At 50.3% G+C, this 16,372-nt stretch overlaps 1 protein-coding gene across 14 annotated transcripts in view; it reads right to left on the minus strand.

The window, feature by feature from the left end:
* Positions 1-14,152: 14,152 nt before the first annotated feature.
* Positions 14,153-16,372, minus strand: part of ITPR1 (inositol 1,4,5-trisphosphate receptor type 1) — a 163,091-nt gene continuing 160,871 nt past the window's right edge. For all 14 annotated transcript variants that reach the window (XM_032699514.1, XM_032699524.1, XM_032699518.1 and 11 more), the window contains one exon: positions 14,153-15,521. In XM_032699514.1, the coding sequence (XP_032555405.1) occupies positions 15,432-15,521 (90 nt within the window). In that variant the 3' untranslated portion in view covers positions 14,153-15,431. The remainder of the gene's footprint in view (positions 15,522-16,372) is intronic.

Here is a 16,372-nt window from a genome sequence, read left to right on the forward strand (position 1 = left end):
ACAGTGCCAGCTGTGATACAGGTGGGGACAATAATGACCAAGGTGCCATTTGTGTGTGGAAAAAACCAAATGGTGGAGACAGCAGGACAGCGAGGTACCACAGGTGGGTGAAGGAGGGTCACCAATCACACCTGGAGGTAATTTGAAGGTTGTGTGGAGATCTCCAATATTGGAACCTCCCAGTATCTGAAGGAGGCCTAGAGGGAAGCTGGAGAGAGACTCTTCATCAGGAGCTGTAGTGATAGGGCAAGGAGTAATGGGTAAAAATTGAGGGAGGGGAAATTTAGGTTAGATATTAGGAAGAAATTCTTCCCTGTGAGGTTTTGTGGGTGCAAAGAAGGAAATTTTACATCCATTTTATGCCTTTCCTCGGAATTTCCAGAGCAGGACGCTCTTACATCAGCAGGAATGCTGCCCGGGCCAAACATCCACCATGTGTCCCTCAGGTGAGGAATTCACACAATTTCTGTGGAAAGCTGAGGGGGAGGGTGGTGAGATGAGGGAGCTGAAGGGTCCGTGAGGGTTTAAACGGTGTGTGAGGGGAGGGATCCCCTCCCGGGGGTCCGTGAGGGATCGCACGGTGTGTGAGGGGAGGGATCCCCTCGGGGGGTCTGTGAGGGATCGCACGGTGTGTGAGGGATGGTTTTCCCTCCCGCGGGTCTGTGAGGAATCGCACGGTGTGTGCCAGCCCCAGCCGCCCCTGAGGCGGCCCCGCGGGCGGCGGTGCCGGCGCTGAGGGCGGGCCGGAGCCCCGAGCGTGCCGGGCCATGCGGAGCGGAACGTGACGGGGCCGGCCCGCGGGGGGAGCGGGGGAAGCACCGCCTCCCCGCCCGTCCCGATCCCTGTCCCCGCACGGGGCCGGGCAGGCGGCCAAGGCGTGTCGCTGGCGGGCGAGCGGCCAGCGCTCCCTCCCTCCCTTCCTTCGTCCGTCCATCCCCCGCGGGCACGGCCCGTGTCCGCCCGCCTTCCTGCCGCCCCCGCCGCCGCCTGGCAGCCGCCCCGCGGGGGTTTCCAGCCCCGCCACCTCTCCCAGCCCGGGGGCAAAAAGAGGAGAATCCCCCCCCCAAATAACGAACTGGGTCCGCCCCGGGGTCCCAGAGGGCTTTGGGCTGACCCCCGTTCCACGGGGTGGGGAAGGGGGTGCAGCCCCCCAGCAGCCGGGCAGGGACCAGCTGCTTCTCATCGCCGCCCGTCCCTCGGACCCGCTGCGAGCCGGGCTGTTCTCGTCCGTTTTAGGATAAAATATAAACACAGCACTGCCAGGTTTTATAATTCGAACCCCAGGACTGTCTCATGGGCAGCGCGCAGAGGAGAAATGTCCCCCCGCGGCCCCGGCCGGAGCCCGGGCTCCCCGCACGGCCGCGAACGTGCCCGCTGTGCTGAGCCTGGCACGGCCCTGAGCTTCGAGTACCGTCGTGCCGAGTGTGTTATTTTGGAAATGTTGAGCTCACCTTTTGCTAAGCACATTCCCCAGAGACTTCGGGAGGTGCAGCAGGCATTTAAAATAGAAGAACATGTGAGACCTTGTTCTCTCCAAAAGGCCTAAGCGTGCACTTGCATAATATTCAAGTGTTATCCCCGTAATTACATTAGGTTTTACTTTTCACAATAATAATAAAAAAGTTCGGCTAGAACTTCAGTCTGCAGAAACTAATATTGCTTTTTAACATTTTATAGATAATCTGCTTTTTTAAAAAAAAATAGCTTATTCATGAAAAGCTCTGTTTCTCAGGCTGTTACCTTGTAGTTTATTATTTATCAGTGTAGAACTGCAGTTACTTGGGATCTGACTGCTCTACCTGACTCGGGCTTGCAAAGATGATGTGATTTTCCAGACTTTTTGTGGTGGGACTTATATATCTGGAAGCCAGTGGGAGATTTATGGCTGTAACATCACGTCTGATGTGTCAGTGCCATTAGTGGCATTCCAGGCTGGTCTTAGAGGCAGCTTCTGCCCCAGTTGATGCATTATCGTGGTTCAGCAGGAATTGGTAATTTAGCACAATCGATGTCTTGCTTCCTTGAAGAAAGAAACCTTTCATGGTTTTTAATTCAGTGCCTCCTAATCTGCTGCAGGTGTTGTATTCCCCCAATATAAGCCTGCAAATTGTTCCATCTCTTAAATAAAATATTCTTAATATATAAGTGATGCCTTATGTAAACCTCCTTGAGCCCTGTCAGTGCATAGCAAAAGTGTCTGACACGGTCTCTCTTAAAAAACCAGTATGAAATGTAGTTCAAATATGTTCGTGTTTGTTCCAGTAATGAGGGAAAAGCAATGATGGTTAACAAGAACCAAGAGAAAAATCCCCAGCACAGTCATTTTTTAAATCAAACAGAGAGGTTGTGCCAAGCCAAGAGGGAAAAGATTTTCTGCCGTATTTTCACATGACTCTGGGATATCAAGGGGGTTGAATGAGCTGCTGCTGCCCTTCCTTGCACCAGAACCATCAGTGGGTTAAACATGGGCCTACCTGGGCAGGTGTCCTGGCTGGATGCATGAAAGGGTCTGTGCTGGGAGATGCTCCTGCATCCCGGTGTCCCCTCCGTGCAGTCAAACCTCCAGGGGGCTGGCCAGTGCCTGGATGTGCTACACAGGGGGATTACATCCATAATTACATCCATAAATGCATCCATAACTATTAATAACTGATTCTGTAAGCAAATAGAGCTGGTGGAGATGAGTTTGTATCAATTCTTCTCCCTAGCAGCAATTAAAACTTCCATGGAAGCAAGCAGAGGTTTGGGAAGATATTTATATGTATTTAAAAATATATATTATATTCAATTATATAATGAGAATTATATAGTATATATAACTGTTATATATTGATATACTTATAGAAATATAAAACACGATAAAGGAAGTTTAATGCAACGTGGGGCTTCTTACTTCAAGAGAAAATGTTGAAGTGTTATCAGCAAATGGTTACTGCAAGTACCGGCGACTTTGCCAAATGTGTTTTGGTAATTGTACCAGCTTTTCTACTTGATGGCCGCTTTCTATAATACATGTGTTTTCTGGGAGCAAAGCTGGCTGCTCCTGCAGCAGAGGACACAGAAGGCAGCGAGGCAGAACTGGCAGCGCTCTGCTCACCCTCACCCTGACCTTCGCTCTGCGGTACCCGGCGCCTTCCAGCCAGCAACGTGACTAATAGTGAGCAATCCTACATGGCCAGAACAAACCAGGCTGGGGATGTACAAAGGATCCGAAACTCCTGCTCTAGAGCTGCAGGCAGCTAGAGAAAACAACCTATTAGAATCTACTAATTGCCCAGAAAGTGGATCAGTGCTGCGTCTTCGTAATGAACTTGAAGCTTTTTCCGTAGTACAGGAGAAGGGAAACCCAAATCCCAGCAGTGCTGGTGCAGAGGTGATAGTAATATGGAGAAACGTGGCAAAAGTCTCTTAACATCCTATGCCAGGAATCTCCCTTCCCATCAAAACATGTGGAAAAGAAATTGGTAGTACAGGAATGGAGAAGGACAAAAAAGGTCTATGAAGTAATTGGCCATTTCGTATTTAAATCACTTCTCTGCAGCTTCTGTGCAAACTGTGAGCCAGATGCAAATCAACACTGCTGAGTCATGGCCAGTGTGGGGGGAAAAAAGGTAATTTAAAATGGGACCCAAAAACTAATGCGAGGGAGAGGAAAAAAAATCATCCTGAGCTTTTGAGTTTGGAATTTGAACCACTCCTTCACAACAGTCCCAGGGTACAGTTAGGGGATGTCAATATATATATAGGGGACATCTTGATATATAGCATATCAAGATAAGAAATGCTTAAAGAATTTAAACACTTAAAAAGCCAAAATTATTGTAAATATAAAAAAAGAAATAGGAAAAATATTTTTCATCTCAGCATCTTAGAAGAGCTTACCAAAAAAGTCTCCAACTTCTTAAAATCAAAAGTACAGCAGAGTAGATAAGAAAATCTGAATAGTAGTGAAACCAGCTATCAGCTCTGGGTATGTTTTATATAAAACAAGAATGTTTCAATGAAAAGGATATGATTATCTAAGCCATTCTGGGTTCCTTTCTCTAAATATTTTGGGGTTCATCCTGCAGAGGTTCTGGTTTAAGATTAAAACAGACATAGACCTCAGGGTTTATCTTCTCCCTGTTTTTTCCCAGCACTGAGGACACAGGATGGTGTTTGTGGCTCTAGAGGCACTGGGGAGAAAAGCTGCTTTGCTGCTCCAGAAAAACAACACTTATCTTTCCATGCCATTCCCCCTGCCCGTCTCTGGGAGCGGCGTGGCCACTTCCCGAGGTGGGGAGGCTGGGGCTGGCTCAGCCCAGGGCTTTGGTGCAGGGATGGATTGGGTGTGAGGGTTATCACTGCCCTGTGTGGCTCTGTCTCTCAGGAGGGGGACAAAGTCCTCCTCGTCACTCAGGCGTCACTCCACACTTATCTTCAAAGGCCGGTGGTTACGGAGCTGTAATGGGGCAGAGGGAGAGAGGTGGGAAGGAGGACTTTGGGCTGAACCGTGGCCACACCAGCCAGTGTTGAACTTGGGGTGCTCAGGGAGCCTTGGCCAGCTCCCTTGAACTTGGGGTGCTCAGAGAGCCTTGGCCAGCTCCCTTGAACTGGCATGAACATTCTGGCTGTTGGCCTCTGACACAGCTCTTCATTTGAATTCCCGTCCTGGTTGTTCTGGTGGCTGGGGTTTAGAAATCTGATTGAACACAGTCTTTATCCGGGTTGTTTCTTGCCAATCATATCCTTCCACTCGGGCATTTTCCCACCTTCCCCTCTTAATTTCTGCGAGGCTACCTGAGGAGAAGCATCCCTGGCCAGGTTTGGGCAATGACTGACTCTGAGTGGGTGTCAGGAGAAAAACCCCTGAGCATTCAAGTGAAGGGCAGGAGCGCCAGCTGTAGTAGGGTTTATATTCTACTGATCATGGGACTTTGGGTTGTTTCCTATCTGTTTTTCAGTAACATGTCTGGTGGTTATAAAATGAGCAGTATTTATCTGACCCGGGAGGCAGAGACATTACCTCATTGTCACGGGGTCAGTGGCAATTAGACTGCAAAGCCCAGCCAAGCAGTGCCTCTGGGTACAATAGTCTGTGGCAGCTTAACCTTTACGGTCAGCGCTGCTGCTGCGTGGGGACAGCCCGGCACGGCCCCGCTGAGCCAGGCTGCCACTGGAATGGCCACAGCAGAGAAGGCCCTTTCCTCCCCAGACCCCTCCCAGGCGGCTGACACACGCTTACCTGTGTGTATGGCAAAAGACTGCAATATATTCATTTAGGCAGGACGGAGGGGTTAGTGGCTTGTATCGACTCAGCCTCGATTTTGAGTTAAAAATTAAGTTCATCCCCAAGAAGGTGTAAGTAAGGACTGAGTGTAACGCAAGTACAGTAACTTATAGACGTCACTCATCCCATATTTACCGTAAACACGGTGTCCAAAGGTGAGGAGCCAGGTCAGCAGCTGTGCACAGCGTCAGCAGCTCGAGGGTAGAGGCAGCCGAATTTAACCTGCCCCTGGAGAAGGTGACAGTGACAGTGGGTAGCAGTGAAGGGGCTGGACCTGCTCCTGCGGCCGTGCTGTGCCCTCCAGGGCATTTAGAACTGAAACCAGGTGCTTTTGCTTTCTGGAGGTGGCAACCTTATGTTTCCGGTCTGTTAACATGAGTTATTTGTCACACACAGTTCCTGTTCGTGGGTGACACGCTTGAATCGCAAGCCAAAACCCAACTCTGAATTTAAGGGCCATTCCCTTTCAGGTAGCAGCACATTTAATAGTCACCCCAAATGAGCCACCGGCTGGAGGATGCTGGTCACCAGCTTCCCACCGTTAGTCATTAGTGCCTGAAGGGGTTTGTCGGGCCGGGCAGGCAGGATGCTGTGGGAATGCACGGGAATGCACGCCAGGATGCTGTGGGAATGCACGCAGGAGGAGCTGTGCCTCAGCCTGGCTGCCTGCCAGGAGGGCTTTCCTCCTCCACGGTGTCACCAGGCCCTCTGATTCATGCTGTCTGCCCAGCCTGTTCTTGCACAAGTTCAAGCACCACCTCTGGGTTTTTTTTTTCGGTTCAGGAAAATGTAACGTTCTGCCTCTTCATTTTTCCACTGTATAAAATTTGGGGTTTGGCACAGGCTGAGGTAACCCTGCTCTTCCAAAGAGAGGAGCTGGCAGAGAGGGGAGGGGGTAGCACTGCAGGTATTTTACAAGCATGTAACCATTCCCTTTGCTTTACAATTCCAGTTGCTCAGAATTAGGGTGAGGATGTGAGTAAGGAGCAAGGCTTTCCCCTCCTGCCCTGTCAGGCTGAGCACTAGACCCACAGAAAGACCAGGAACTAGGCACACAAAAGCTCTGAAAACCAAAAATCTGAGTGTTTCAGTTCTTACCTTGTAGGCAGCAACTCAGGCCCTGAGTTTGTGTCTTGATTCCTAGATAGGCAATGGGGTGGTTGTATTTGGGAGGCAGGAGAGCCTCTGGCAGAGGGATGCAGCCTCTGGTCAGCATGGAACACACTTCCAACTGCTTTTGTCCATGCTGGAATGAGAACTGGGAGCTCTGCCCAGGGGTGAGGTGGGAAGCAAACTGCAGCACACGCTGGGCAGCAGCATGGAGGAGCCACACAGCACTCCCAAAATGGGAACCAGGAGCAATGCCCTCTCTTGCCCAGGGAAGATTTTAATCTAGTTCTTCCAGGGAAAAGCTCTAACTAGCGAGATATCCCTGAGATAGGAGCTCCTTCATTCCTCCTTGGCTGTGCCCTCCTTTGAACCCTGTGACACTGCCCTGCTCCCCAGGTGAGCCTTGCTGTCTGAGCCTGCTGCAGGCAACAGCCGAGGGCTTTCATTCAGTATTCCCTGGAACAGCAACTGCACACAGGTCTGATCCCTGGAGTGCTACCAGAGCACTCGTTGCCCTCTTCAGTCCAGTAAATGCTACCAGATGCAAAGCAGAACAGTTTCAGGAGAAGGTGGTGGCATCTTGTGGAAATGACTGAGGTTTCACAGAATCATGGAATCACAGAATTGTTTGGGTCATTGAGTCCAACCATTACCAAGCAAAGCCACCACTAACCCATGTCCCCAAGTGCCACATCTACACATCTGTTAAGTCCTTCCAGGGATAGTGACTCCACCACTGCCCTGGGCAGCCTGTTCCAGTGTTGAGGACCAGCAGCTGGTAGAGCATTCCCTTAGTAAATGGATAGTTTTGTTTGGGATGGTGCAAGCCAGGCCCCCTCCTTCAGGGCCATCCATCCATCCATCCATTCACCCACCCACCCACTTGTTTTGTGCAGAAAATCTTCACAGGGCCATGAAGAAACTTAGGAGTGGCCATGACTGCACTGACATCAAAGGCCTGTGAAGAACCTGCATTTCCACCTCTCTTACCAACATTTACATTGAGCAGGTTTTTGAGGCCACCATTTCCTTCTATTCCTCCCACTTCCTAATTTTAGGGAAAAAAACCAGAGCAAGCTCTGGTTGCCAACCACAAACACACACCTTTGGGAGAAAGGCTCCTGACGCAGCAGAGCAGGATGTCTGGGAGCACGTTCAGGATGAGCCCATCAGCAGCATTTCCCTGTGGATGACTCATCCTGCCCGGCCAGCCCTGCCTGTTTGAGGTTTTCCGTAGCTCTAATCCTGCCTTCTTCCAGACCCGGAGCAGCTGTAGGTTTGGGAGTGTCTTCAGGGTGAGTCTGGATTTCTAAGCATCTGCATTTTGGGTTTAAATAGCTTAATCTTCTTGTCAGCTGTAGATCTAAGGGGACACAATCCAGGTTGCTCCCTGCAGAAGTCTCCTGACCATCAAGGTGACCTTTCATGCTGGAATGAGATTCAGTGGCAGCAAAAATTCAAATTAAAGGCAATAAGTACATTTATCAGTAAAGCCAGTCAGTCATGGGGACACATTGCAAAGGTCTGCACCAAACTTACCATCAGGGGGAAATGTTCTTCTTGAAGATGTGGGGCAGTTTTCCCACCAGTTTGGTGTTGGACACTGGGGAGATATTCCATGACTTGGATCCTGCAGGTGGCTGTGCTACTGCACAACCTCAAGGTGCACCAGGGGAGGTTTAGATTAGATATGAGGGAAGATTTTTCATGGAAAGGGTTATAAACCACTGGAACAGGATTCCCAGGGAAGTGAAGGAGTCACCAACCCTGGAAGTGTTCAAAAACACATGTGGATATGGCACTTGGGAATGTGGTTTAGTGGTGAACATGGTGGTGATTCTGGGTCGATGGCTGGACTTGAGGATCTTAAAGGTCTTTTCCGACCTTAACGATTCCCTGATTCTACTTGATTATAGTGGTTTATGAATAATGAATCATCCTGTGATTAAACTGATGTGAAAACTCCCATGGTGTGCAAACACAGGCAAACTGCAGGTTTTAACTCCTTTTGGGGTTGCCAACACCGAGGGGATGGAATTTCCTTCCTGTCATTTAACTGCACACGATGTTTGCACCCATCATTCATAAGGAAAAGTTCCTTACAGACTTAACAGATTGTGTTTCCATCTCTGTTGCGTAAAAACAGTGTTATGGACACAAGGGAAATGGAAATCATAACACAGCATCTCCACTATTTTAAGAGTCATATTGGAACACATGGAACAGATATGGAATTCTACTCTGTGCTGCCTTCACATTCAGTGTTCTGTGTATTTACTTAGTGCTGGAAAAGGAAAGTGAAAACAAACCCGTGTCCTCAATAAGGCCAAGGAACAGGCTTTGCTCCTGCCCATCCCCTTGGGATCAGGCAGGGGAAGGGCTCTGGGCAAGCGAGAGCTGCAAAGTCATTCCTGAGATGAGACAACAGAGTGAAAGGGGAGAAAAAGGGCCGAGTGTCAGGGTGAGGAGAGCCAGCTGAGGAGCGCTAATGGGAGAGAAAGCCGTGAGACAGGTCTGAGCGATGACAGTGCTTCTGGAGGGAAGGGCTGACTGGAAATGGGTCTGGCTGTTCCTGCTCCGTGGTGCTCCCGGGGAAGCACCTGCCTTGAGGCAATTTACGCAGCCATCAGCTTGTTTTCACACAGACTGCAAATGCATCCTGGCATCATGACTCCAGCCAGGCACAGGGGGCTCTTCCCATCTCATGAAATTTCAGGTGAAATTTCAGGCCTTTTTCCTGTGTTGCACTGGCTCAAACTGCTCCCATTTGTCCCACAGAGACCTGAGTGCAGGGAGAAGAGGCTCCAGCTGCCAGAGCTGACCTGCAGCAGGAGCTCCAGGCAGCTGGGGACCATGGAGCACATGCCATCACTGCATCCTCATCACAATCACAGGATCACAGAATCTTCAGGGTTGGAAGGGACCTCTGGAGATGATCCAGTCCAACTCCCTGGAGCAGGTGACACAGGTTGGCTTGGAATGTCTCCAGAGCAGGAGACTCCCTGGGCAGCTGTTGCAGAGCTCCCCACCCTCCATGGAGAGTTCTTCATGTTGAGGTGGAACTTGTTCTTTAGTTCATGGTCACTGCTCCTTGTCCTGTCACTGGGCACCACCAAAAAGTGTCTGGGGCCATCCTCCTGATACCCCTTGGTGCTATTTGTATGGACTGATGAGATTCCTTCTTAGTCTCCTCTTCAGCAAGTCCTTGTGTAGGTTTGGGCATTTCCCTACCAGCAGTTAAGCTCTAAATCAAACGGTCTCTGGGGTTTGTTTCTGAAAACTTCTCTTTTGTGCATTCCCAGAGTTACTTTGACTCAGTCCTGAGTTACTCTCATTTTTTTCCCCTCTAGCCTTACATAATTTCATTTCCAAGTGTCCCACTCACACAGGTGCTGCAGTAGAGAAGGATTGCAAGCACTTGCACAGGCAGCCAAAACTGGGCAGGCTGGTGTGACAGAAGTGGCCGTCGTGGCATCTCCCATGTCACACATCAGAATCTGTGTGTGACTAAGCACATTAGCAGTGGTGTTTGATGGCATCTCTAGAGCACTGCTCCAGAGTTGTCTTTCCTTCCTCTGTTTGTCTCCGTTTAGAAGAAAAAAAGTGGGTTCAAACACTATATGCTGACAAGACTTGGCGACTGTGGATGGCAGGAGGGGTACGAGCTCAGCGCAGCCGAGGACTGGAAAGATATTTGTCACTGCAGATTTTGCTTGTCATATGCAGAGATGACATGCAGATCTCCCTCTGACAGATTGATAGTCATTCCGAGATGCATCCACCCACAAAAACCACAGACATGCTTCTTGACTCAGATCTTGACTTTAACCACAACTTTGTGATGCAAAACTGGTGGAGTTTTTGGTACTTTTTGTTAAAAATGAAATCTTTATAGGGGTTTTCCAGCATCCTTGCTAGTTACTAAAAACAAACCAACATCAGCCTACTGGATGGGACAACTCAGTTTACTCGTGGGTGGTTTTGACATTCAGCTCATTAACATGTTTAGTCTGAAAGAAGGTTGGAAAGGTAGTAAATAAAAAATTGGACACAGAAGTACAGCATCTCTCCAGAAGTTACTCCTTATGTCTCAGTTACAATGCCAGTTTCATGCAGACGGAGTCTTTGTCCTGGTTTTACTCCAAATATCAACAGCTCTTCCTGCCCAAGGTCAAAGACTGGCACCAGGGGTCAGTGTGTTTGTGGCAGCACATGCCCCCTGCTCAGTGTAAAGGTTACGCCCTGTGCTCTTCAGGCCAGGAAATTCTCAGCTCAGGACGGAACTTCCACAGCGGCGTGTGAGAACCTGGGCACGCTGGCTCAGGGCCAGGCAGTCTCCAGGGAAAACAAGGAGCCACCCCAGTCTGTCAGCAGGAGCTTACAGCCCCTTTGTGTCCATGTGGGAGCAGGTACTTGAGGTGGAACTTGTTCTGGCTGTTCTGGCATGGGTGGGCTCCGCGGACACCCCCGTGGGACCTCGCCTGGGGCAGTCCTGTGTGACGTGCTCTGGGACGAGCAGGGGGGTTGGACCAGGCGACCCAGTGTGACCCCGTCCAACCTGACCCGGTCTGTGATCCTGTGCCTGCCTGGAAGACGAGCCAGTGGGTCTGCAGAGCACAGAGAACACACACGGCAACGTCTTCAGCTGCTTATGTTGGAAACGCGAAAAGGAAAGTACTCCAAATAAGTTTCTCTTGTTCGGAAATACAATGGGCAATTTAAAAACCCCTATTAAGCTTGTGTGTAGGAGCATTTCCCATTCGGGGAGACGACTGGAATTGTTCTACGGAGCTGTATTACGACTCCCCCGAGGTGGGATCAATCAGGACCCCATTATGTGCCGAGGTCTCCATCACACGCGCCCCACGGCGCGTCCCCGCCGCGAGCGCGGAGCCTGCAATCCCCGTCCTTTGTCCTGCCCTCCGCCAATTTGCTGCAGAATTGAGGCCGAGGCTGGGATTTGCCATTGTGGCGGTGCTGGGGCCGTGCTTTCAGAGTAGTTATTTGCATTGCCTTGATTAGCATGTCACCTGCTTCATTAGCAGAGAAAATGCTCCTCCACAGAGCCAGCCCTTCATGCAAATTGGAGAATGCATGGAGATCCTTCCCCTACAGGACTTTCCATTATTAGCAGAATTGGTAGATTCGGTTTGTTCCTTCCTCTTTGGAAGGTCACTTTCATTTCCACCTCCAAATGAAAGTTCTCATTTGAAAGACAAAGTCATTGTCTTCCCAAACTTTAACAGTCCTGCTTAATGAAACCTGATGCCAAAGCCAAACTCCAGGTGTGTGCAAGACAGGTGGAACCTCCCCAGTTTCAATCTAATCCTTACACCAATTGCCACCTGTCATCAAATCATCAGTAAAGTCAGGGATGCATTTTTAGAGCCAAAGAGTTCCCTCCTGTGCAGGACCTAAACTTTCAGGGCTCACCTGAGCAGTTCCTTCTCACATCCTCAGCAAACATTGCCTCTGCTCTGAAAGCACATGGGACATCACCTTTTCTTACTCTGTCCCTGTTTTCCAGGCTACACAATCACAGTTCTTCACAAACCACCTTTTCCCAAATCCAGACATCCTTCTTGCTTTCCCTTGGACATGCACACACCATTTCACTGAAGGTGGGACCAAGTCTCCAGAAGGGCTTTGGGGGCACAAGCCAGAGCAGAACAGGCACTTTCTCTACTTATCCACACCCTGCCCTACACCCAGGAATGAGCCACCTTTGTCCACAGCAGCCCCCCCTCTCTGGTGTCCCCTGGACCTTCTCTTGGGGTGCTGCCCAACCAGCTCCCCTTGCTCTCCACCATCACTGGCACCAAGAGGAGCTGGTTCCTCCTGGCCTCCCCAGCACGTGGGCTCTGCCCCGAGAGCACAGCCCGCTCCTGGGCCCTGGCTGTGCTCTGCAAGTGCTGCTTTTGTTCCTCGAAATTGCCTTGTGATATTTGTAGCCATTCCACCCCGTTAGCAGCACACACCGAACTCGACACTGCTGGAGGACTCCCCGTGTCCAGTTCCAGTCTGATGTCCCTGACGTGCCACTGCAAACCTCTCTGCAGAGATGGACAGTGAGAACTATGTGCCATATCTTAGAGCATCTCCAGAGGTGATGCTCCCTCTCCTGAGCTTAAAGAAACTACAGGTATCATTACAGATGCCTATCTCATGTTTTGGAGGGTTTTTTCACTTAAGAGTCACACGTCTGTGAATAAGGCTTTTTGTGATGTCAATAGATACTCAGCTTTTGTGGAAAAGAATACCCCAATGTGGAAATTAAACAGATCCCTCACACAGCTTTTCCTTGAGATCAGGAAGTTGCCATGAGGTGCCAGATCTCCATCTAGAATGGGAAAGTCCTGACACAGCCCTGACCTCGGAAGCTGCAGGGTCAGAACCACCACCAACCCCAGGGGGTTTCTGGCCGTTCCTCGCCTCTGCTGCCACGATGGGCAGAGGAGTTCAGCCAGAAAGAAAAGTCCAAGAGAGTACTGAAAACCAAAGAGTGCAAGAAGAAAGAGGAAAAATGTGATGGTTATGTGTGAAATGTCATTGCAATAATGACTCTGCAGAAGCAAAGGACCTGTCAGTGGGCAGAGGGGAGGAAGACACAGTCGCCTTCCTCTGCTGAGCAGCTGACACGGCTCTGCTCGGGCCAGGGCTGCAGTGTGACCACAGACACCATCTGTGCCACCCCCCCAGAGCCAACCCACCTGCCCTACACGAGTGCATCCCGCTGCCAGGGCGGTGGCCGTGCTCTGCTTCACTCACCACTGCAGCTGCACCAGAGGCACAAAACCTCCCTCTTTGCATCTCCCCACCCGTGCAAACACCAGGTTCCACCCCACTGCTTGTCACAGGGATCACTGGGCAGGCAGGGCTGTGCCTCGCTGAGGCACAAGGGGCTTTTGCCTTTTTAAGGTAAAGATGAGGCAATACTGCACATTCCTCTGGGATCCCTCTCGGGCTGTGCACAGCCACCTCCCTCTCACCTGACCGCCGGGCACTGCGGGAACCTGACAAATCTGTGTGTGTCTGCTCATCCCTGGATGGCAGGAAGGGAAGAAGTGAGTCAGATACGTGTCTCTGCTGCTCAGGGAAAATGAAATCTTGTTCCTCCATTGCACAACCCCGGTGGCGGCCGCATCCGTCACGCTCCCTCTGCATACACCTTGCTGCAGAGGGAAGACAGATTTACCAGGAGATATATATTGAAATACATGTGATTAAGAAGGCCCAATCTCTCTGATAAATCTCTGGCTCGGAGACGGCTGGTCAGGCTGCCCTCCTTCCCTTCCCTCCCGCCGCCTCCCGTGCCCTCATCCTGAGCTTTCCTGATGACCCGTGGCAGGGACACGCACCCACCTCAGACAGTTGTGTGCACTTACCAGATTAAAGATGATTAATTGTACCAGGTAGTTCCTGCTACATCTTAATCAAACAGACATAATCAGCAACGCTCCTGTGCACACCATACTCGGAGCTGGAGGGTTTTTTAACTCTCTCAGACTCCAGCCTGAGGACCACAAGCCTCAACTATCAGTGTGAGGTATCCCCAGCCGGGGTGACCGCAGGTGACGTTTCCCTGGGTGCCAGTGCCCCTTGCTGCTGGAGGAGGAAGGACTCACTCTGGTTTTAAAATAATCAACCTCTGCCCCTGTGGGCTCTGGGAAAAGCCCCGTCCTTACCTGCCAGGCCCCCGCGACGCGTGGGAAGCGCGACAGCCACCGCCACCTCCTTGGAGGGACACAAACCACCAGCAGCCTCTGACCGTACAGTATTTTGCATCATTTATTTAAATACCTATATTTATGCATTTACAAATTTTCATAGCTTTGTCTGTAGCTTTTTTTCTTTTTTTTTTTTTTTTTTTTGTAGACAGTATTGCAAGAAGTCAGCTTCTGTAAAATGAGGTCCATGTATAAAACTATGCAACAGATTGGAGGAAAAAAAAAAAAAAACCAAAACAACAACCCGACAAGTTTCCTTTCACACTCTGGAGAATCAGAAACCATGAATGGAAAGGGAAAGGGAGAGGAAGGGGTGGGACAGACCAGCCTCAAACCAGTGGCTCTCACACAAGCATTACACACGTCAGTGCTCAGCTACAGGACACGTTTCAGTCGGTGCAATGCCTGTTTGCTAAAGCTTTAGCAGGCACGTAGGTCTCTAATGAAAAAATAGAAGGAAAGGATCCTACACACTGAGAATGCAAAGCCTGGACAGCCTCAGGATCGGTTTTGGGAGACTGCACCGACTTGCCAGCAGTGCATCCTCATCCCAAACTTCATTTTGCATAAAAAGTTCCCTTTAAGAAATCTTAGCATTTAAAAAACCCAGTGTCTGAGCTCTTCTAGCCTCAGTACTCTAAAGAAATCTCTTGAAAAATACCTCCTCTGCTTTCCTCATTTGGAAGCTTCAAAATAATGTTTTGCTTTACCTGATACCAATTGAACAACTCACGGAGTCCCAGCGTTATCTCTGGGAGGAAGAGGCAACAGATATGGCATTGCAAGATATTTACACACATGGTACAAAAATGTCCAAGGGTATGAAAAATCACCAGTTACACAATTTTGCAGCAGCCTCATTTACACCTGTAATTTTATACCATTTATTACATTGTACTAACACACCAGATCCAAAGATGTGCACTCCCTTTAGGACATTCAGGAGTTCCAAATATATTGTGATTGCATAATTCATATTGCACAATTGTATAAAAACATAAATACTAGCTATTCTATTTTTTCTTTTAAATACAAAATACATGTCACATAGTCAAATAATCTTTTCAAGTGCAATTCAGGTGCTCTCTTTAGTCCTTCCAAGAAAAAGGCAATTTTGATAGTTTTGGCACAAAGTTTAACCTCTGTCCCGTGCCAGCAGTTCTAATTACACTCCGTACGCCCCAAGCTGGATAGAGTAGCAGTCATATACATACAGTATAAAACCAGGGTATTTACAGGATGCACAGAAGGTACAGGGAGCAGCCTCGTGTGGGCTCGGAGCTGGGGGATGCTCTGGGTGTCGGGGAGGGGCCGGGACCCCCGGCTTAGGCCGGCTGCTGCTGCAGGTTCACATTCATGGGCGGGGGGTGGCCGAGGAGGCCGATGCGCTGCTTCTGCTTCCTCTGCTCCGTCATCTGGAAAATTAACAAGTTTGCTCATTAGGCCCCGGTGCTTCCTGTGTGTCAGCTCGCCCAAGGGCTGGCCCTGCCTGTCGGGGTTGGCGTCTCTCCGACCCCACTGCCTGCAGCTAACGGAGCAGGAGCAGCTCCAGCCCTGTGCCCCCTGGGGATGGCCGAGAGCCCAGCCCTGGGCCTGGCTACTGTTCTGCAAAGGAAGGGCTTGGGAGCCTGGCAGCCAGTGGGAATTAGTGCAGAGAGCAGAAACCTCCCCCGTTAGAAATTCCTTGTAACCGGTCCAGCAGCCGAGGCAGACGAGACGGAGAGGGCGGAAAAAAGGGGCGAGCCCTCCAGTCAGGCTGGGAATACCCTTGCCTTTGCTGGAATAGACTCCAGCGCTCCCGGTCTCATCCGGAGCCAGCCAACATCCCTCCCCATCTGCCAAAAGCCAAGGCAGGACTTAACCACCTCACTGCCAGGCAGCCCCACCTTCATCACTGCCTCCCAGCAGACAGAATGTTCCTCTGATCAGGGCAACCAGGAATGGAAAATGGTTTAGGTTTGTTATTACTGATCTTGAGAAATGGCCACAATCCAGTGCTCCACTCTGTTTTTTTAAAAGTTTGGGAGGTTCCTGACAACCTACATAAGCTGACACGCCATGTAAGGAACAGCTCCAGAGGGAACAGCTGGATCACTGCACAGCTGGATCACTGCACAGCTCCTGCTGTGACCACTGCTCGGCTGCAGCAGTATGGGAGGAGATGCCTTGTCCCTGGACCCCCGAGGGCACGGGGCTCCCCCAGAGCCCTGATACCCACAGGGCTCAACAGCCCACAGCACGTGATCCATGGTGGAATGGAGGCAGT

Source organism: Chiroxiphia lanceolata, chromosome 11 (assembly GCF_009829145.1).
Source record: "Chiroxiphia lanceolata isolate bChiLan1 chromosome 11, bChiLan1.pri, whole genome shotgun sequence".
NCBI lineage: Eukaryota > Metazoa > Chordata > Aves > Passeriformes > Pipridae > Chiroxiphia > Chiroxiphia lanceolata.